The 23,785-nt window shown below is 48.1% G+C and overlaps 1 protein-coding gene across 1 annotated transcript; it reads left to right on the forward strand.

Moving 5' to 3' along the window:
* The first annotated feature begins 4,167 nt into the window (after positions 1 to 4,167).
* On the forward strand, positions 4,168 to 5,292 carry LOC135823699 (ice nucleation protein-like). Its single transcript, XM_065336543.1, has 2 exons — positions 4,168 to 4,200; positions 4,810 to 5,292. The coding sequence occupies exons 1-2, from the start codon at positions 4,168 to 4,170 to the stop codon at positions 5,290 to 5,292; spliced, it is 516 nt and encodes a 171-aa protein (XP_065192615.1).
* The last annotated feature ends 18,493 nt before the right edge of the window (positions 5,293 to 23,785 follow it).

Raw genomic sequence — 23,785 nt, forward strand, 5'->3', positions numbered from 1 at the left:
TTCCAGCACTGGGCAGACACCCAGCCAGGGTGTCTGCCCAGGGGAAGAGTGTGGGCCAATGGGTGCTCATCGGCCACGCAACGGATGCAACGTTTATCCAGTTTGGCTACTGTGTTGTTGTTGTTGAAATTTTATTTTGTATGGCAGACCAAACGGGCAATGGTGCCCAATATTATGATGGCGATAAAGTAACGGCCGAGAGCCAAGGATACAACAAGCAAGCCTCCACGAAAGAGAGAAAAACACAGAAAACACAGACTGCAAATACTCAAAAAGAAAAAGAGAAAGGGAAAAAAAAGAAAAAAAGAAGAAGAAGAAAGCACAGTTGAGTCACAGTTGAGTCACGACTCTAAGTCCAAGCCTAGATGCTGGCTTACCATAAAAATACACCTTTAAAAGTCTCTTGAATGATCTATGGCAGGTGTTCCGCTGATCAGCGTACAGTCCTGGGAGAAACGCATTCGACGCATACAGAATGTCCGGTATGACAAGGGCAGAGTAATACAGCATCGCCTGCCGCACTGTTAGGCAGTACCGGATGTGGCGGAGGATCCGCAGCTTCATAGCCGTGCGTCGAACGATAGAGGTGACTTGCGGTGACCAGCGAAGATTTTCGTCCAGAGTGACTCCGAGGTAGCGAGACGTACTGGTCTGGGCAAGAGGCGTGCCAGTGCAAGTAATGTGGAGGTCGAGGTGTGCCTGCCGTCCAGCTTTGATTGCAAGCACTTGCGTCTTTCCGGTGTTGAGGATAAGCCCTTTGGCATCGAGTAGCCTGGCGCTGCGAATGACCGAGGGTTCTCGACGCCTTTTCTCACCGTCCAGGAGCGACACTGACTCACGCTGCTATCTGGTGTTCACGAGGTGTTTGTCGCGCTGAAAACAGAGCGTCTCTGTAAGTTTGTTTGCCCTTGTTGCTCTGTACTACGCACTACCTCGGTAGTGTTAAGCACATGTCAGCACACTGGGTGCATACTCCCGTAGTTAGTGGGTGTGGGTGTTTTTAAGTAGTTTTTTTCTCATTAGGATCTGTGTTGAGACGATGAGTGCACAAAGTACCAAACATTTCAGTGAGTCTGTAATTGTACGCAAAGTGTCCAGAGCAGCATATCTTAGAAGTTTTTTTTACTTTTCTCGCTGTACTCACTCTTGATATTGGTGGTAAATACACACCTGGCAATGTGGCGGTAAATACACACCTGGCAATGTGGCGGTAAATACACACCTGGCAATGTGGCGGTAAACACGCACCTGGCAATGTGGCGGTAAATACACGCCGGATAGTAAAAGAGTCATAAGAAGAAGAAGAAAACCGTACAAGCAAACAGGTTTGCAGCTTATTGCTTATTTCCGAAATTGGGTTGTCTTTTTGCTTTGACTCTTCCTTCATGGTGTTGTGAAAAGGGAGTCGGAGTCGTAAAATACCGGTATATTATGACTTCATGGTGTTGTGAATAAAACCGTTCTCAAGCAAACAGGATAGACCCAGCAACTGGGAAGAAAGTTATAGCGGCGGTTGACACTCAGCTGACACTCAGCAGCAGCCAACGAGGCTGAGGACGCTGCAGCATCGCTAAACTGGCTGTTAGGCTGACGGTGGCCGCGCAGGCTTGCAACTGTGGACCTGACCAAGCTGAATGCAAACACTGATCTGACATAAGCCATTACAACGCTGTGGGGCTCATTCCTTTTTCTCAGGCATCGTGCAGACCAGCCGCTTCAGGAAGGTGAAGGCAGCCTTTCCGGTGCCACCTGTCAAGACGCTCTCGTCAGGTGTATGTGAAGGCGGTCATAATGCCCGACCTGCTTTATGGCTCCTGCTGTTTTTCAGCCGCAATGCGAGAGGGTCAACTGAAACGACTGCAAACCACGCAAAACAGAGCCATCCGCTGTATCGATGGCAACCCGCCCCGGACAGCCATGCAGCCGCTGCTCACTGCTCACTCCCTGTACCGTGTCAGCGAGCTCTACAGGCAGAAAATATTGATCACCATCTGGCGGTGCATCAACGCCCGCACCAGCCCTGTGCTCGCCCAGCTTCTGACCCCGGCACAAGGCACCCCTACCCGCCATCAGCAGTCAAATGGCCTACTAAGCCAGGCAAACCGTAGCCGCCGCGGTCAGCGGAGATTTTCTGTTGCTGGTGCTCTGCTGTGGAACGCTCTCCCTGGTGAGGTCCGCACAATTACCCGGCTACCTGAGTTTAAGCATGCATGTGTACCATACGCCTGTAGGGAGTAGTTCGAGTTGCTGCTGATTGCTCTGCTCTCCCTCCCCGTGCAGTTCAGTAACCCGCACGTAGTATCACAGATACATCGTATTCTCTCTCTCCCCCCGTTTACCCGCAGTTATTAGTATCCTATTCTCTTACTATGTGCTTCCATAGCTTTTACTATGTTCTTCCATAGCCACTTCTAGGCTAAGCCTTCGCCGTCATTTTATTGGGTCGTCATCCCGTTTGAATGTGCGAAGTGAAATAAAAACCAACCAACCAACCAACCAACCAACCTGTGGCGCTGAAAACCAGGGGCACAAATGATGCTCTCTCGACTTCTCAGGCGCGTTCTTCATAACAGCGACGCTTCTCACCTTCACTTTGCGCGTATGTGGAGGGTTGTTGGTTGGTTGGTTTTTATTTCACTTCGCACATTTAAACGGGATGACGACCCAATAAAATGACGGCGAAGGCTTAGCCTAGAAGTAGCTATGGAAGAACATAGTAAAAGCTATGGAAGCACATAGTAAGAGAATAGGATACTAATAACTGCGGGTAAACGGGGGGAGAGAGAGAATACGAGGGCAGGGACTGAGCCGAGTTTGAGGCAACATGGGGATTGAAAACCCGTAAATCGAAAAAGGTGCGCTTAAACTGGCTGCCCCACACTCCACTGGCAGTAACATGAAGGCGTGCGCCATCGTCGCGGATGGCTGTGCGGTGGTGAAGCTGTTCTCCGGTAAGGGGTTGCAGCCCTGGCTCCACGGCCACATCCTTCGCGACTGTGCGCAGAAACGAGGCAGTGGTGTTGCGCAGTTCGTTTTGCCGCATGGCTGGGTATCCTCCCGTAGAGCAGCTCAGGGCATGCCATGCGTCCAATCTCTTGCAGCTCAGGGCATGCCATACGTCCAATCTCTTGCAGCTCAGGGCATGCCATACGTCCAATCTCTTGCAGCTCAGGGCATGCCATACGTCCAATCTCTTGCAGCTCAGTGCATGCCATACGTCCAATCTCTTGCCGACTGCGCACGTGGACGGCAGCCTTGCGCAAATCCAGCCGTAATGCAGGGCAAGCCACACAGTACCTGTGACGATGATATTGAGACCCATTTAGTATTTACCTCTCTACTAGTACTTGCTGATTATGATTATTGTTCTCTTTCTTCTTTTTTCCCTTCTGGTTTAGTCATTACACTTATTTATATTATTTGGTGCAATACTAGCGCCCCTTTCTCGCACCAAATTATTCTTTTTGCTACTTGACCATGCAACCCCACCCCCTTTTTTTCGATGCCAGGTTGCAACGCTAACGCCGAGACCCCTGGTCGGTCGAGTTGCTCCCTGTACATCGGCACGTCGTCCCTACATCCCCTGTGTCTTGTCTTGTGTTTGTCTCCACATCTCTTTGTAGGGCTGTGTTCCCAATAAAAAATAAATAAAATAAAATGAAAAAGCGCAGCACGGAAGGCACCCTTGTGCAGCGTGAAGCTATGTCGCTGTAGTGGTCGGCACGTAAGCCAGCCCTTCATGACGACACGGAAGTGAGACAATGGAACGCTCTTGCTGACCAGGCGCCATGCGGTCTGTGAGGGCCGGAAGTAGGTGCTCGCTGATGCATGCTTCCAGTGGGGAAAAGCTATCCGCAGTGTCGGGCACGGCTCGGGCTAGGAACGACCATTTGTGGCGCAGTCCATGCGTGAAGGCCGCATACGCTGCTTGTGGCTACGTCATGGCAAATGTGGTTAGGGTCTTCCTGGCACCACTGGGCAACTTTGTCATCTGTTTTATGCCTGGCAGAAGGCAGGAGTGCCTAATGCTGCACTAAGGTGTCGGTCGCCATCCGTCTTCACTATAATGTCGGTGTCGCCAAAGAGCTCCTGGGTCTGCGTAGCGTGATCCGGCTTCACTAGGAGAACGGTTTTCCTAGGGTTCGGGAAGTACTCATACGAAGGGTCATGGAGTGCGAGGACTTCCCACCACGCTCTCGGGTTGGCGAGCCGTTCCCACCGGCTGTCGAATGGGTCTATGCCCGTTTGAACTTGCGAATCAAAATAAATACAAACAAACAATCATCGGCAAACCACCCCTGGATTGCAACTGGGATTGTGACCTTCTGAATCAATGGGACTGTGCCAAGAGCGTACATCGCCATGGCCAGAAGGTCCCCTTAGGGGGTACATTCGCATGGGGGGATTAATTCACCATCCACGAACAGGCGTGATGATGACGGATAGATGTTGATAGCGATGATGGCAAACTCAGAGCAGGTGTGACGGATGTTTTGAAGGCAGACATTCCTGTTCAGGCGGTTAAACGCATTTTATGCGTCAGCAAAGAGGACTCCTTCTGGTTCTGGGTCGTTGTAGACAGACCGCATGGAGTGCATGGCTGCTTCTATGCCGCATTCTTGACCTGCACACTGAGTCCACAGAGTTGTAGATACCCAGTCACCGCTTCCACGGCCGGGCCGACAACGTGCATTACAGCTTTGCCGATGATGCGGCGAGCCACCTCGCCAATTCCAATAGAGCGGACGCCGGGATGCTTATCAAGTGGAATGACGCGGCTAGCAGTGTAGGCCTCTACACAACATGTAGGGCCGCTGGGTCAACGTAGCTGTACACGATGCGTCGGGCGTAGCTGGCCAAGATGCGTCGGGCGTAGCTGGCCAAGATGCGTCGGGCGTAGCTGGCCAAGATACGTCGGGCGTAGCTGGCCAAGATGCGTCGGGCGTAGCTGGCCAAGATGCGTCGGGCGTAGCTGGCCAAGATGCGTCGGGCGTAGCTGGCCAAGATGCGTCGGGCGTAGCTGGCCAAGATGCGTCGGGCGTAGCTGGCCAAGATGCGTCGGGCGTAGCTGGCCAAGATGCGTCGGGCGTAGCTGGCCAAGATGCGTCGGGCGTAGCTGGCCAAGATGCGTCGGGCATAGCTGGCCAAGATGCGTCGGGCGTAGCTGGCCAAGATGCGTCGGGCGTAGCTGGCCAAGATGCGTCGGGCGTAGCTGGCCAAGATGCGTCGGGCGTAGCTGGCCAAGATGCGTCGGGCGTAGCTGGCCAAGATGGGTCGGGCGTAGCTGGCTAAGGCGTAGCATAAATCATCGGATGCAGCATTGAAGGAGGTGCACATCCAGCGCCTGGCGACAGCCTCTAGGCCTTATGGGCCGGCGGATCCTTGCGTGTACAGGGCCGCTTGGCGCGGGGCGTTACTGTTCAGAGCGGAGACCAAAACCGGATGAGGTGTGGAGGCAGGGGTTCCTTCACTATCAGCGGCTTCATGTGCGGGCTTGGCATTGGGGTGTTTGTCAAGTAGCACGTCTCGCACTTTACTGTCCTCCACTCGCTCGTCGAGGGACAGGGCTCCACAACTGCTGAGGTTGGGTAGCATGCGGAGGGCAGCGCCTGTCTTGCCTGCGTAGATGAGGGATGAGAATGAGCGGGCGTGATAAGTTGACGTTCCAGGAGTCTTTTGAGACTTCCTGGCTGCTTCGTGTAGTTGTCCGTGGATGGTGAGTGCTTCACGCATCATCTCGCTAATATTTCCCTCGCACCATAGCGGCAGACGGCGCTGAAGGCACTCCACGTGAGCCTGCTTAGACACCTCCTTGAACGGCTGTTGACGGATCAGGTGTGGTGTTAGCATGGCGGCTTTGATGCATAGCCCTTCGCCTGCAGCTGAGTCTCCAAAGCTCTTGAACAAGGAGCTGATGGTAGTAAGAAATGAGGAATCCAGTTTGCCAAGCGGGATGGCAAAGAGGTTGGGTTGTAAGTGTACTGCTTTCTCATATGCTGAATTGACAGCCTGGACATTATACTAATACCCTACCTGGTAACTCCGGCTTCAGCTCTTCTACACCTTTCCGCTCATCAAACAGAAACACATCATGAAACACGTCATGGCATTGATGCACAATATGTGGCCAAGGCACTGGATGGGCTGCTAGGGGCACATTCGCCAAGTCGTGATTCTTACCTGCCTATAGAGATTCCGGCTTTGGGTGGCCAAGTACCACCACGCAAAGATACCAATGCCGTGGCAAGTGCGGCTGAATCGGTGGGCTCCGTTGTATATAGCAGCCTGCCAGATGGTGAACCAATAGATAGTGTCCCTCCCTCTTTTCATCTCGGGAGCCTCACCGCAACCGATACCTGTGCACTGATTGATGCAGCCTATGAACAATGCGCTCAATACCGTCCCAATACTTTCCACGTTCCACGGGAGAAGATCGGGCGGCGATTCATTACATTTCTTTCCTCATATTACTCCTGTTTTGGTGATTGTGGATCCTACCAGCAGAGTGCCTTCAATATTGCTGCAGTGTTTCAAGCCCTACTGTTACAGAAACCGAAAACTGACTCCTCCGTGTTTGCGAAGCTTCGGGAGCGCAGACTTGGGCAATAGGCAAGTGGAGATCTTGCTGACTTGATGAGAGAAGCAGGCACCATTCAGGATTGTAAGCGCCTTGAGTCTGATTCTAAAAACCGAGGTAGTGTTGACCCCGCTAGGGGCCTTGCAGACAAGGTCACGGCTGGGAAGCTTACAGCTGCTCTCAAAGTATGATCGGACGATGAGGGTGGCCGTTTGCATGCCCTTGACGACACAGTGATGGATGTACAGTCCGAGATATCCTAAAGGACAACCACCCGTCACCAGAGCCGATCGACGAGGCTGCTCTCATATCTGGCGCGCCTCCGCCGCCTCCGCACTCCGTATACTTTAGTGGCTTAGGGCGGGAGGCGATCCGAAAAGCAGCCACTCATACACAAGGTGCTGCTGGTGCGAGCGGTGTTGATGCAGAGAATTGGAGACATATGTGCTCCAATTTCTCGACTGCTTCAGATGCACTGCGTGACGCTTTGGCGTCTTGTGCTCGAAGGCTGGCCACGGCCTATGTGAACCCAGACTCACTGGCTGCATTTACAGCTTGTCGATTAATAGCATTTGTCACAACGGAATAAATTTGCCAAGGTTTTCATTGTGTGCCTTTGTGTAATAGCATTTGATAAGATAAGCGCCCTGGCGTAAGGCCCATAGGAATAGGCGAAGTATCTCGCAGGATAATAGGCAAAGCAATTCTCCAGGTTGCTGGTCCTGAGGTTCGCGAAGCCGTGGGTTGTGACCAGCTATGTGCCTGTCTGGATTGTGGCAGCTTTAGTCTTTCGCAAGCTTGACACATCTATGATTCAGATCCTGTCAAAGTTGACAAGGCAATGACATCATGTGTACGAAGAAAACTTGTCCATTTTTTCAATGTTTTTCTCTTTCTTTGAATGAATGGAATTAAATTTTTATGACCAGCTGGAAGTCTGTTGGTCAGTGTACAAACTGTACATGTATCCAAGACGTGATCGAGGCAAACGTCAGGTCGTTGAATGTCAGTATCATTAGTGAATATTGTGGCACACGTTCTGACCCGACATCATCTTGGCAATAAGTACACGCATCTGTAAAGCGCCGCAGAACGCAAATGCTAGTGCACGTCCTTCGGATGGACCCCAATGCACCTGCTTTCAGAGCGTCATGCTACCTGAAGCGAGACGCTACCGGCCACCGTGGTAGACCAAAGACAACACTCACCACCACAGTCATCAAGGATCTCCAAGAATGGAACATCTCATTGAAGAGTGTGGGGGACTTGGAAGAGGTCCGCGCCACTGCCACTGACAAGAATCAGTGGCGTGCCATGTTCCATCAGTAGCTGCTGCATTTTGTCCGCTCCGCTCAGTCACTCCGTTCCTAACGTTTAAGCAGGAGCCGCTGCATTTTAGCCGCTCAGTAACTATTAGTGCTTGCACTCCGTTTCCCACACGCGCACGCGCACTTCCCCGCACGCACACTAGCACACGCCTGCGCGTACTTACATACACCCATCTTCATACACACCTCTATCCGGTTGTGCACTTTCATTTCTCTCGGGGTTTTTTCTTTTCCCACTTTCTTTCACAACCATCACATTGTAGCAGAGCTCAAAAGAGACAGAAATGGAAAGGTTAGCACTACATCGCTGCACTGTACGCGAACTGTTCTATTATTATACTGTGGCGTAAACCTTTGGTCCTTTCCTTCTTCTAAGTAATTCCATTTAATTCTAATCTTGTCTTCAGATCAGACTTGCAAACAGTCATCAGTGATTCTCTCACAACCATCAATGATCTATTAGTATTTACGTATGTCGCCTAGTACACATGTAGATGTATGGCTGGTGATACTCACATAGCTAGCTGGGACCTGTGCGCCTGGCGCATAGGCGGACACTGAGCGACGATTCGTTCGGAAATCCGATCATTCTATCGTTGTTGTCGTCGTTGCTACTGTTACTACTGCAGCCAGTCCAGAAATGCCTGCAATCATATCGTTCTCGCGAGTCATGAACGTTACACTCACCTGGATGTTCCTGATTTTAGTGTCTTTCTTTGGATTCCGCTCTAGACAGCAACGCTGTCAAGAGCACGAATTCTGCCATGTCCCAAATACATTGGCAGGCAGCTTTGAGCCTGGAGAGGTGTGATCCTGACATACCTGTAGACAACTTTCACTCTATCCTCCATTGCACCTGTTCAAGATTTCTGCCCAGGCAGAAGCCATCAGCTGCCAAGCGGGTAGATGTGATCCCACCCTGGCTGACCAGTACCCTTCGACATCAAACAAAGAAAAATCGAGTTTCGTGCAGTGTTTACCGAGAGTTTCCCTCGGCAGACTACTTCGCTATTAACTTAACAGTCGAGAGCGCAACGTTTCTCGCAATATGTCTCCAACTGCCCGTCGACTGTACATCTCATCCCTAACTAAATACATCCTGGCCTACAACGGTCCAAGTTTATTCCAGTTTGCCCGGAACTGGCTTCCATCTCCCCAAGGAAACAGCAAGATGACTGTACCTCGGCTTTCAGTGGTTGCAACACTGTATTCTGACTCTGTGGATGGGGCAGACGATTTGAACGAACAGACTTATTGGTTTTGGAACACAAGATAATCCTTTATGGAATGACAGTGCCAGGCTTCAAGCCACCCGACTGTCCATCAGGTGGAAGAAGCACACGTAGGCTGCAAGATGTCACCACCACGCCATTTCCTGTGGCAAAGCAAATCTACAACCACTAAAGACTGCGAGAGCGGAGGATCCGCTAAAATATATTAATATCGTACTGCACGTGGGTTGTGTCCTCATAGGATCAGCAAACACACACACACACATACACACGCACACACACACACACGCACACACACACACACACACGCACACGCGCAAGGCACCGGCGGATTATGCCGGCATAATTATTGGCATAATTCCGTGGTTGAAAATTTGGAGCATAATTTGGCATCCTTTCGGAGGTAAAAGCATAACTACATGATTGTAACCGCAATCAGTAATACAAGCTGGATCGACATTTGTGTACACTGTATTCATGTATTGTAAAACTGTGGAGACAATGTGCAATAAAACGATGAAAAAATGTGAAGAAATTGTGCAGCCCTTCACCTTAGTCATCTTATTTACAACTTTGAATGCCGACAATGCGCTAGTCGGTATGTTGGTAGGACTGTTCAGCACCTGAACGCACGCATCAAACAACACACACCACGTCACATACTTCCACCTTGCGCACAACAACAAAGACCGAAGCGAGGGCGACCTAGAAAACAACCATTAACCACACAGCCGTTGCCTACACAACCCGCGGATCCTGGCTCTCAGACTGTGCTTGCTCCGCCGTCGTTGGTGGCGGTGGTGGAGGAGAATGGGCGTGGTGGCTCATCGGGTCGGCTTGTGTCGCCGCCTTTGCTCCGGCCGTCGGTGGTTCCCTCGTCAGTGCCCCCGGCGGCTTTGGCTGAGGCGGTGCCGCTTGCGGTCCCGGTCCCACTGCCTCCTCCTGATCCTCCGCCATCGGTTCTTGCGGCGGTGGAGCTTGCCAGTGGCAGACCGCGAGCAACACTGACAGCTGCATTAACACTACAAATGCCGACTCAAAAAGACCCACCCTGCATATCAGTAACTCCCACACCAACACCAACAACGCAATCTACAGCAACCACAACTAATCCACCATCCAAGCCCATAATTGAAAGACCAAGACGATCAACAGCCAACTACAAAAGAAGCTACGCACTCAGCGGACCAGGGCGAAAGGAGGGACGTGATAGCAGGGGGACGGCCGAGTTGGGTTCAATGGACCCGGTCAGGCGGGATGGACGAGACAGAGAGAGTGCAGGGGAAGCGGAGGATGGAACGGACGGCGGAGGGAGCAGTGAGTCGGAGAGCAGTGATGGGAGTGATGGTGAGAGTGCCGGTGAGAGTGTTAGTGTTGTGCGTAGGTTTCGTGGTAGCAAGTCTTCAGTGTACAATCATCTGCTGGCTAGTCCTGATTGTTGCGGTGCGTATTCTGACTCTTCGTTCACTGTATTGTGCCGTGGTCGTCATGGTTATGGACTACAGTTAAAAGTGTTGGAAGCTATCTATCAGCGTCTGTACAAGCCTAATTTGTGTGTACAGAAAGATAGTATAATTGGGTTGAAATTGTTCAAGTAACGTGTCGTGTTTAGTGCGGCCAAGCTTGGCCGTTAATGTTCTAGGTGTAATGTACTGCTGTTATGTGTTATCACGTTGTCTTTCCTTCCTTTCTCCTTTGTTCATTTCTCGCTTTGATTGTTAAAATTCACACTTGTAAATTTCACTGTTGTTGCTCTTAGTGTTATTTCTCTAACTTAGATTTTCTATAATAGTTCAATTTTTGTTTCAGTGTCCTTTAGTACAACGATGATTCCTGATGAGTGTTGTACGAAAACTTGTTTGAATCCCTTTCTTTCTCTACACAATTTCTTCACATTTTTTCATCGTTTTATTGCACATTGTCTCCACAGTTTTACAATACATGAATACAGTGTACACAAATGTCGATCCAGCTTGTATTACTGATTGCGGTTATCAAATTGTTGTCTCCTCGCCGTTTGTTCAAATATTTTAAATCGAGATACACCCAGCCTCAGATAGATATTCTGAATCTAACGCTGAAAGCACGTTTTCATTACCGTAGTGTCGCCCTTAACGTAGGTTTTCTTAGACGATGTTTAGACAATGGCGTATGTCCTAGCGGTGTAGAAAAGCGTGTTCACCGAGCCAAGGCATACCACACGTTGAACATTGAGCGCGTTTTCATGAAGGATGAGATTGCCAGGTCCGGTGACACGGTGTGCAAGTCTCGTTCCCAGTTTAGGTCTTTGTATGATCGTGCACGTACATTTTTGTCATCTCATGACTTCCTCCGTTTCTCAATGCTCCTTTCTGAGAACGACCAGAAACAACGAATAAAACTTATTACCAAACATGACAAGACATATAACTGGCTCAGAAGGAAACGTTACGGCCAAGTTAACATCGATCCCGACACAACAATAATCAACTTAACCCCATTGGAATTGACTACTGTACAGAAGGAGCTCCTTTGCCGTGGCACTGATTTTGGCGTTCCCCCATCATCAAAGAAAAAGGAAGTTATCATGACCGAGTTCGAATTGTTTTATCGAAAGTTATTACGCTTTACGCCAATATCAGAGGCCCAACAATCAATATGCGCTGCAAAGATCCGAGCTGAGGCTGAGGAGCATGCGGACAAACTTCCAGACAAGCGATCGTTTTCCTTAGGCCAGGAACACATGAAAGCCCTGCGTGACTTCCGCAAAAACACTGAAATTATCGTCACGCGCCCGGACAAAGGGCGGGCTACAGTTCTGATGCTCAGAACTGATTACATCGACAAGATGTCTGTCATCCTAAATGACACATCAAAGTTCCAGACCATCGGCCCGGTTGAAAGTTTTGATCGAACAGAGAAAGTAGAAAAAGAACTAGTAGCTTACCTAAAGAAACTGAAAGCCGACGGAGAAATATTCTCCAATGATTTCGATCGCATAAAACCGACAGGCACGCTCCGGCCTAGGCTATATGGCTTACCAAAAATACACAAGCCCACATGTCCAGTACGTCCCATCCTTTCTATGACGGCCTCGCCGCAGTATTCTATTTCCAAGTGGCTGTGTATTTACTTACAACCAGTGCAGGACCACTATTGCAAGCGCACTGTAAAAGACAGTTTTGATTTCGTCGAAAAGCTCCGCAACAAGCCTGTACCACCCAACGCACACATGTGTTCGTTTGACGTCGTCAGTTTATTTACTAATGTGCCGATTGAAGAAACTGTTGACATCTGCATGGATGTTTTGTACCGTAATGATGACATTGACACTCCTTGGATATCTGAAAGTGCGTTTAGACGATTGTTGTTGCTGGTCACAACTGGAGTTGAGTTTTCGTTCAACAATGTCATGTACAAACAAGTCGATGGTGTCGCGATGGGTTCGCCCCTTGGTCCAGTATTGGCAAACGTGTTTGTCGGTTACTGTGAGTCGAAGATTGATGATTCATTGTGGCCTGACCTTTATGTACGTTTCGTGGACGACTCATTCACATATTTTAATAATGAGGAGCGTAGTAACGAGTTTCTGGACGTGTTAAATGGTATTCACCCTGCCCTTCGTTTCACATGTGAGCATGAACAGTCCAACAAGTTGTCATTTCTCGATGTGCTGGTGGAAAAAACGAGTAGTGACGTTTTGACAACCGTTTATCGTAAGCCGACGTTTACTGGTCAGTACATTGTATATGACTCTTATTGTTCGTCTCAATATAAAGTAAACTTAGTGCGTAACCTTGTAGACCGTGCGAAGCGTATTTGTTCGTCCTGTAAGCTGCAGGAAGAGCTTGACTTTCTCCGGTCAGTTTTCGTTAAGAACGGTTACCCTGAGTTTTTGTTGCAGAAGTTGTTGAAAGTCGAACAAACTACTAAGGCTCCTTTGTTTGGTCCTGCTCGTTGTCCCGTCTATTTATGTTTGCCTTGGAAAGGACAGGAGTCGACTAAAGTTTGTAGTGCAGTCAAGTCCGTTGTTCGTCGAACATACTATGCAGTACACTTTGTGCCAGTTTTTACGACGATGCGTGCGTTTACGGTGCGGAAGGATGTCCTACCAGCCCTTCACCTTAGTCATCTTATTTACAACTTTGAATGCCGACAATGCGCTAGTCGGTATGTTGGTAGGACTGTTCAGCACCTGAACGCACGCATCAAACAACACACACCACGTCACATACTTCCACCTTGCGCACAACAACAAAGACCGAAGCGAGGGCGACCTAGAAAACAACCATTAACCACACAGCCGTTGCCTACACAACCCGCGGATCCTGGCTCTCAGACTGTGCTTGCTCCGCCGTCGTTGGTGGCGGTGGTGGAGGAGAATGGGCGTGGTGGCTCATCGGGTCGGCTTGTGTCGCCGCCTTTGCTCCGGCCGTCGGTGGTTCCCTCGTCAGTGCCCCCGGCGGCTTTGGCTGAGGCGGTGCCGCTTGCGGTCCCGGTCCCACTGCCTCCTCCTGATCCTCCGCCATCGGTTCTTGCGGCGGTGGAGCTTGCCAGTGGCAGACCGCGAGCAACACTGACAGCTGCATTAACACTACAAATGCCGACTCAAAAAGACCCACCCTGCATATCAGTAACTCCCACACCAACACCAACAACGCAATCTACAGCAACCACAACTAATCCACCATCCAAGCCCATAATTGAAAGACCAAGACGATCAACAGCCAACTACAAAAGAAGCTACGCACTCAGCGGACCAGGGCGAAAGGAGGGACGTGATAGCAGGGGGACGGCCGAGTTGGGTTCAATGGACCCGGTCAGGCGGGATGGACGAGACAGAGAGAGTGCAGGGGAAGCGGAGGATGGAACGGACGGCGGAGGGAGCAGTGAGTCGGAGAGCAGTGATGGGAGTGATGGTGAGAGTGCCGGTGAGAGTGTTAGTGTTGTGCGTAGGTTTCGTGGTAGCAAGTCTTCAGTGTACAATCATCTGCTGGCTAGTCCTGATTGTTGCGGTGCGTATTCTGACTCTTCGTTCACTGTATTGTGCCGTGGTCGTCATGGTTATGGACTACAGTTAAAAGTGTTGGAAGCTATCTATCAGCGTCTGTACAAGCCTAATTTGTGTGTACAGAAAGATAGTATAATTGGGTTGAAATTGTTCAAGTAACGTGTCGTGTTTAGTGCGGCCAAGCTTGGCCGTTAATGTTCTAGGTGTAATGTACTGCTGTTATGTGTTATCACGTTGTCTTTCCTTCCTTTCTCCTTTGTTCATTTCTCGCTTTGATTGTTAAAATTCACACTTGTAAATTTCACTGTTGTTGCTCTTAGTGTTATTTCTCTAACTTAGATTTTCTATAATAGTTCAATTTTTGTTTCAGTGTCCTTTAGTACAACGATGATTCCTGATGAGTGTTGTACGAAAACTTGTTTGAATCCCTTTCTTTCTCTACACAATTTCTTCACATTTTTTCATCGTTTTATTGCACATTGTCTCCACAGTTTTACAATACATGAATACAGTGTACACAAATGTCGATCCAGCTTGTATTACTGATTGCGGTTATCAAATTGTTGTCTCCTCGCCGTTTGTTCAAATACATGATTGTACTTCGAATTACCAGAGTTCTAGTATGTAGGCTAAACAATGTTGTACGATGCACCTAATCAGTGCTGTTGGGCTCCATGATAAAGGGTTCGGATAGCCATTGGCAAACTATGCTCGGCCAATCGTCAAATTATGCTTTTGATTATGCCAACACATATGCTGAATTATGCTGGGTTCCACTATGTATTCACGCTGTACATAGAGGATTGAGAAACCACGCATACACACACGGCCATGCCCTAAGCATAATTTTTGTCTAAACCGAAAGATTATGCCGACCTTACACGTTGGAATCCGTATATTATGCCGGAGCATAATTTTTTGACGAAATCCCAAGATTATGCCAAATATTATGCCGGCATAATCCGCCAAGGGCTATGTTGGGAGGTCATGCAGATAGTGTTTTCAATGAAAAACAGGGTAGAAATCACGGCAATTCATTATTGTATGCTCGGACTCGTCTTCTTCAAAGTTCATTCTCACATTGATACAGATGCAAGTGAACCAGCCTTTATCAGGCATTACGAAGCGGAAGAGATAGTCAGGACCCTGGATTTTAGCAGCCATGAGTGTGCAGGCTATGGATATTGAAATTTTTTGAAGTATAGTTGATGTTCGGTCATGATGCAAGGAGAGGTGGAGCTATGGGAGAGATGAGCTGATTACTCACAGGTTGAGAGTGACATCGGTTGGACGAGTATGACAATGACGAAGACAGATGAACATGATAATTTTCAAAGGTAACTCCAACTAATTTGGAAATGAAATTTTTTTACAAAAGAAGTCAACTGATGAATAAAAGAAGTAATGTTTTCTCTTTTCCATGTTGATCTCTAGCATGCATGGACACCTTGGTAAGGGGATACTCATATATTTTGTTGTACTTATGGCTACTTGCAAGTACGAAAAAAGCACAATTTTCCGAACTTTGAGACTCAAAAGGTTCAACGAAGTGAATATGTATCCCCACGTGCCAAAGCATAATATGAGGATTTTGCGGGCATAATGCGAGAATCCATGAAAGCATAATTCCATGATTTCACGAGCATAATCCGCCGGAGCCTAACACGCGCGCACACACACACATCCACACAAATACACACACACGCACACATACACGTACACACATGCACACACACACACACCTCAGACCTCAGACATGCCCATCGCGGAAGCGATGATAGCGAACAGCTATGTTAGACATAGCAACTTGTGCTGGGATTACACCATTCAACAGCTTGCAAGGCTGATGAATTGACCGCCACTATTTTTAGCCTGGTATCCACCACACAGCTGTTTGAAGTGACTTTTTCTGGCCAGTGAATCCCTATTTTTCATTTTTCCATTTTTTTTCTTCTTTTTTTTCTACACACACACCACACCACATACTCCGGCATACACTGGCTGTTGGTAACCACCCAGGAGAATGAAAGAAAAGTCAGGAAGAGTCCGAGAAAGAGAAGAAAGACGTGTGCGACCATAATCGTCGGGAATTGAACCCGCAACCTCTCGATTGGAAATCGACTGCACATACCACTGCACCATATGGCACACACACACACACACACACACACACACACACACACACACACACACACGTGCGAGCGCGCGCGCACCCACACACACACACACACGCACACACACACACATATACACACACACCATACACACCATACACGCAGGCAGGCATAGTGGGATGGTCTAAGACCATGATTGAGAAACAGAGGGTACCAGGTTCAAGTCCTGCTTGGAAGCGGAAGGATTTTTTCCAGCCGTGCTGCGACCCACAGTTAATTGGGAACTCGTGGCCTGGCACGAGGAAAACATGGATGCAGTGAATGGGATTTTCGGTCTTTGACCACTTGCTGGTGAGCTGATCTACTCACCTCCCACCGCTTTAGGAGCTGCATCTGCGCCTTGATCCTTGAAGGGTGGTGGCGTTCCTACGGATGCGGAAAACCCGGCTTCCAGCCGAGTCTCACGCGAACCGTGAAATTAATACACACAAACACACACACACACACACACACACACACCATTGGACCATTGGACGCCCATCGCCGGAGGCGAGGATAGCGATGCTACAGCAGAAGCGATAGCAACTTGAGCACCATTCAACAGCTTACACAAACACACACACACACACACACACACACATGTCATGTAGGTAGCAGTTGGGGTCACTCCTCATGGCTGGATAGCGCGTGTACATGCAAACATGATTGAAGACTTGCAAAATAATTTTAATTTACTATTATTTTTGTAAAAATGTTATTTTACAAGTCCAGGCGCTAGGCCTAGGCGCTAGGCCTAGTATCTAGGCGAGCTGTCATTGACTCTGTACTCAGTAATGCCTAATGGCAGCTGACCATATTTTCGGAGAAAAACTACTGGAGTGTCAAATTGTAGTAAAAAGTAACAATGAGTGGCGATAGCATCTAGGAAGGATCGCTACCCTTACGTGAAGGAAAGGCCTTGCGCGGCTGCTCTACGAAGTGTTGAAGAAAGACTCAAAGTTACAAGTAGTTGCTGGACGAACAAGTCGCTGTTGCCGGAAAACTGTCACTTGGCCTCCAACGATGGTGTTTGCCCTGTTTGGTGTTTGGTGAATCATCAAGTATAGTGTCTTGTAGCCCCTGTTGTTGTCCGTTTCATCCACGTTGGGTGTTAGCTGCACCGCCACTATTGGGTTTTAGTATTCCATGGACACACATTATCATTCTGAGCGATTGTGGTGCAACAATAATTATTTACTTCACACAGCGTTGTACTGTCCACGAGCGCAAACTTCATTATCAGCAGTAACTGTTACTCTTCATCCTACATGTAGATTTGGAGTATACACGGCCTTGTCACGACAGCGACAGCTCTACAGAGTGTTCAAGTGAGAAACATTTTAAATTTCAATTGTTGGTGGACGAAGCTTCCTCGTACTCGTGGAGTTGAATTTGTGGCGGAAATTGCACTGAAATTGCAGTCAAATGGTTGTGAATGAAACGAGATTTGTGGAAAATGAAGCCACTTCTCGTGTTAGCCGCAGGTGATGGGCGAAAGTTCTTCTGGAGATCCGCTGAGCTTCCTCGTACTCGTGGAGTTGAATTTGTGGCAGAAATTGCACTAAGATTGCAGTCAAGTGGACTTCTGTGCATGTGTTGTGAGTGAACCGCAACGGCTCCCTTCCTTCATCATCATCAAAACGCAACATACATATAGAGCATTATTACGCACTCGTTCCATGGTTCATTATATTACCCGGATTCTTTTAACAACAATCAGTGTGTGTTCCCTATCTATCTGTATCTACATTGTACATGGTTGCAGTTCGTTATTTATAAATCTTGATAATTTCGACACTTTTCTACTCGTATACTGAGACTTAAGCTACAGTCAACTTGGCTAATAACGACTGCGGATATAACGACAATTCGCTAATAACGACTGCGGATATAACGACAATTCGCTAATAACGACTGCGGATATATCGACAATTCGCTAATAACGACTGCGGATATATCGACAATTCGCTAATAACGACAGAATTTCCATGCCCAGAGCAAAGTCCCATACCACTGTAATACATGTAATGAGACTTCGGGTACAACGACACTTCGCGAATAAGGACACCTTTTTGATGCCCCGCCGAGTGTCGTTATAAGCGAAGTTGACTGTAGTTTAGAAAACGGATGGCTCAGCCTCCAGATTGGCCAGAAACGTTCTCTGTGAATCTAGCTAACCGAAGTCTCGGCGAGTGTACAAAAGGTAAACCTATCATTTGTACTTCATAACGGAATTGTGCACAAAAACGTGCACGCACACACACACACACACACACACACACACACACACACACACACACACACAAACATAGTACAAATACACACAGAAGTACAACCACATGTGTGCATACACACGCCCCCCCCCCCCCCCCACACACACACTCAACTCCCCACCCTCTGTACTGAGTCTGACAGACGGACACACAATCATGTAAGTATGCTTCCTTCGCCACCAGTTTCGGATAGGATCAACCAGGAGTTGTAAAATATTGGTATTTTAGTACTCCCTGCCCTCATGACGAGCACAGCGCCGTGGATCGAGCAGATCCGGCCGCGCCGGCCTAGCGTGCTTCACTTTCTGGCCGAGGCAAACATCGCCCGCATGTGCGCATCCCGTGTCCTCTCCCGGGCTTTTACGACTCCCTGGCTAGAACGATAACTTGTAACAGTGCAAGAACAGGGGAGTAAATGGAATGATCCAGTCGAGCAAATGAACCCATTATGTCAACCAGGTCTGTGCAGTACCTGACTGGTTTCTACCAAGCATGTGCACACACGCTAGCTCTCAACCTTGTAACTCAGCCTGATGACCTAGCTCTGGAGTAGGCATAGTCACAGTGTGCTATATCAGTGATACTAATGCTACATTGTAGGGGATTTTAAATAGACCTACAACACATGATGTATTTTACTTACTGAGTGAATTGTCCGTTCCTTTTATAATCTTCTTCAAACGTTGGCTGAGTGGACTGACTGGAATACGTAGGTCGCTGAGAGAAGGAGAGCGTTATGCTGAACTTGTTATTCACTGAGAGAGCGCTATGCTGAACTTATTACTCACTGGGAGAGAGCGTTGTGGCCACTACAGACTGGATTATTAGTTGATAGAAAGAGTAGGAATGACTGGAAATGATAATGCACGACTAACAAAGGTAGGTAGGGACTGTTCAAGAATACTCCAGTAGAAGACGTTTCCAAGAACATGAGAAAACGGACGGAGACTCAGACGAAAACCAACAACTACTTGTGGACTGTGGACGACTGTACTGAGCGGTGCCGATCCGATGTGCAGACGGATCCCGCTCGCGAGAAAAGACAGTGTCACATCATCATTGACTGTACAGTGCAGTGCAGAAAAAGCACTTGAAATTTGACGAGGGGAAATTTCCCTTATTCATGTGTGCATGAGCAGATCTGTGCTCATGCATAGTAATAATTAAACTTGACTGCTTGGTGGTACATAATCATTATACAGCCTCATACTCAGCAGTGCGTGGCTGTTGCTCTTGCCATCACTGAATCATGTTATGTGGGAAGATGGACGGTGCTGCTATGATCAAGCGTGTGCGACAGGAAGTGGATGGTGATATTGCGAAGTGGGCTGACATGAGCCAGACGCGCAAGAACTTTGGGATGCAGTCAAAGGAACCCACAAGGAGCTCAAGAATGCCAAATCAGCCAGCCACATAACCAAGTGTTTTATGTACATGTATGCTGTGAAGGCCAACCGAAATGAGCCTGACAAGATGCGAGCAGCTCTGCTGAATGTTCCGGATCACCTCTTCGGCAAGCACGACTGGTGCGCTGCCAAGAAGCTGGACCACGAGACGTATTTTCTCGCCGGCCGAGCGCAGCGAGATAGGCGAGAAATGATTTCTCGCGAAATATTTTCAGTTGCAAATATGGCATCTGGCGTGTTCTTTATTGTCGCTTATTTTCCTGACTTCTTCAGTCAGTTTTCAGTCTCACCAGTGTCCCTGCCCTCCCACCCTTCATTTCTGTGCATATTATCATTGCTTTTCTATCACTTTTTGCCGTGATGTGCTTGCTATGCCTACATGATGCCTAATCGCCATTGGGGATATACACCCGGTTTTTTCCCCTCACAACTGCGTCCGTCGGCGCGAGGGTTTTTCCCGGCTGGCTCGGTCTAGGAAAATTAATCTGACGGTCCTAAGTGGTTCTGCATCATTGTAATACGTAGCCGAGTGGAGGAGGCAAGAAAGAGAAGGCAACAAAGGAACTTACTCCGGTGCACATCTGGAGAACAACTCTTCTTCTCAGTTCTGTTGTTATTGCAGTTGCAGTTGCAGTTGCAGTTGTAATTGTGAAGAAATAAGAAAAGTACAGCAGGTTTTATAGGGCGAGAGAAGAGTAGAGGACATGCATTGGTGAAACGAGATCTACGTAAAAAGGGCATGGCTGGGCATGACCTCATGCTCAGTTCTGGTCATTGAGATAATAGTACAATATGTGGGGGGAAAGTATCACGCAAGATACATACAAAATTAATACCATGATCTAAAGACTAAGTAGCAAAGATAACTAACTACATGTCCATGTACATGTCTTGTACAGTTGTGTAGGCTCGTCAGCAATGGAGCGGCAAGAGTGGCGGGCGCGGGAATGCAATGGAGCGACAAGAGTGGCGGGCGCGAGAAGCGATATTGATGAGCTGTGTGACTGGTTCTACGTCACTTAGGAGCGGGACATTTCGACGAGCGTCAGTTCGAAGAGGTCATATCGTCGAGAACCGTCTCGTCGCGGACACATTTCGAAACCCGTCACTTCGCTGCCACGAGAACTCATCGCACGTCAACTGGGACCCGGGAAGTTCGGACCCCCGACGTTTCGAAGCGCCATTGCAATGTTCCCACAGCTGAACAGCTACAGACCGACTGCTTCAAAGTACAATACAGTATAGTGTAGTATTGTATAGGTATTTTGTACATCAATGCAGTGACACTGACAGTGAGAAAAGTGGAACTGCAACTCCCCGCGCGTGATACAGAACTGCCATTGTTATAATAATTTGGTTTGACTGTGAGTCTGTCACTGCATTGATGTACAAAATACCTATACAATACTACACTATACGGATTTAACCAGCTTCGGTCTTCCTCGGCTTGTGATGCCAACATAGTCGGGTTGTTCCTCAGCCATCGTGGACCTCGACAAGAATCTGTCGTAATTAGTCTGGTGCCATTGCTTTTGAAGGACGAAGGTGTAAAGTTAAAACCAGGGTGTCGTGAAACGAACAGGCGAAAAGAGGTGCGATTCTTCTCCCAGCAAAAGCCATTGCTTTTGAAGGACGGAGGTGTAGAGTTATAACCAGGGAGTCGTGAAATGAACAGGCGAAGAGTTCAAACCAGGGAGTCGTGAAATGAACAGGCGAAAAGAAGTGCGATTTTTTTCCCAGCAAAAGCGGTTGTGACGACGAAATGAATAGGCGATGTCGTGGCCATTCTCCGAACTGGTTCTCGTCGAATCGTCTGGCGCCGAATTTGACACACTCCGAAGTGTCCCCGTTCCTAACTGACTGTCTTCGAAATGACCGCTTCGAAATGTCGCGCGACGAGACGTCACGCTCCGAAGTGACGGGACACCGTGTGACTGCATGTGCGTGTACATATGACATACACGTGACGTAACTAGAGTAAAATAGATGTACATGTACATCGTCATGTACTAGTATTATACTAGTTATAGTGAGCTACTGAGTACAGCTCAGTAGAGTAGTAGTCAGTAGTACTACTGTCGTACTGAGTAGGTCTACTGGCAAGGCACTGTGACTGGATACTACATCATGATCTACATTGTATTTCTGCTATCCACTGGCACGCCTATTCTATCTGAGACACTCTGTTCTCAGTCCTTGTTTCCACACCTCACTCGTTATCCGGTTCATATCTGGCTGCGGCCAACTACCCTTCACTTTGTGTGTTGTCGCTATTGCTGTCTATGTCTCTGATTGTTGTCGCTATTGCTGTCTACATGTACGTCTTTGTGTGTTGTCGCTGTCTACATGTACAATGTATGTCTCTGTGTGTATGCCAGTATACATGTATGTGTGGAGCGAGAAGAAATACATGTACAGTCAACTTGGCTAATAACGACTGCGGATATAACGACAATTGCCGAATAACGACAGAATTTCCATGCCCAGAGCAAAGTCCCATCCAACTGTAATACATAGAATGAGACTTCGGGTATAACGAAACTTCGCGAATAAGGACACTTTTCTGATGCCCCGCCGAGTGTCGTTATAAGCGAAGTTGACTGTACAACTTTGCAATGGAAACGTTCATGCTGTGTTGTTCAGTATACTCACTAACTGTGATGATTTTTGCATTATATTTAAAAAAAATACAAACCTAGGTGGTAGTTTGGACTTTGGAGGCGGTGAAAAATATCGGCGTGATCGTTGCAGTTGTTTGGTGTCACACCTCGTGAAAGCGTGACAAGTGTTTCCTGATGTGTTCAACGTGTTTGTCTACAACTTGCATCTTTCTTTTGATGAGTTTTCAACACTTTTAAATCATTTATCACCTGCATTGTGTGTTGAAGTGTTGACTTTTTCCTTTCTTTCTTCTTTGCAAACTCTATATAGTTATGTGTTTTTCTAATTTCCAACATTCCCTGTACTATCCTGACGAGAAGGGAAAGAAAACGTTTGACAGAAGGAAGTGTCTACTTGATTGGGTGGATTTGCGTCTTTGTATGCGAAGGTAAAGGAGCTCCACACCATCATCATTGAACTGTTTTCTAAACACGCAGACAATACTGACAAGTTTGCTCCCTGTGCTAGCTACAACGCCAGTGAAGCCTTGAATAACACCTTCACGTCTCTTGCCCCAAAACGTTTGCATTTTGGTGGCTCAGAGAGCTATGACTGCTGTCTCGGCTGTAGAGTGGTCAGCAAAATATTGCCACCCAGTATGTACCTCAGTCCTCAGGTAATGAAGGAGGCTGGACTCTCTGCTGGTGGACATACACAGAAGTTTGCTAAGGGTACTAAGCGGATCAAGGCTAGGGAACGTGCCCGGCGCGGCACCGTGGTGTACGCCAGCAGTTGCATTGAGAACCGCCTTGCCCGATCGTCCACTCAAGCTAGCCAAGAAATACGAGAAGGTATGTAAAAATATGTGACGATTGTTACAGTTACATGTATCTGAATGTTTGACAGCGTGGTTTGTTTTGCTTGTAATGCATTATGGATGGTTTCGAAATGTTATTACATGTACATGTACAATGTAACATGTCAGTGACTTCTCACGTTTGCCTAGTTGTATATTTCCTTGGTACTGTGACTTATCATGATTATTGCAGGCACACAGTAGATCTAATCATCTGGCTGTGCTACATCTGATGATTCGGTGGACAATCAAGAAATTCCGCAGCTAAGGTCGAGCCATCCCTTGTCCCGTGTCTGGCAACCATCATTGTGTTTCACCTAGAAACAGCCGGCTTCGGAGATTGTGAAATCACCCAACTGGCTGCTAGCA

The sequence above is a fragment of the Sycon ciliatum genome, chromosome 8, assembly GCF_964019385.1.
Source record: "Sycon ciliatum chromosome 8, ocSycCili1.1, whole genome shotgun sequence".
Taxonomy (NCBI): domain Eukaryota; kingdom Metazoa; phylum Porifera; class Calcarea; order Leucosolenida; family Sycettidae; genus Sycon; species Sycon ciliatum.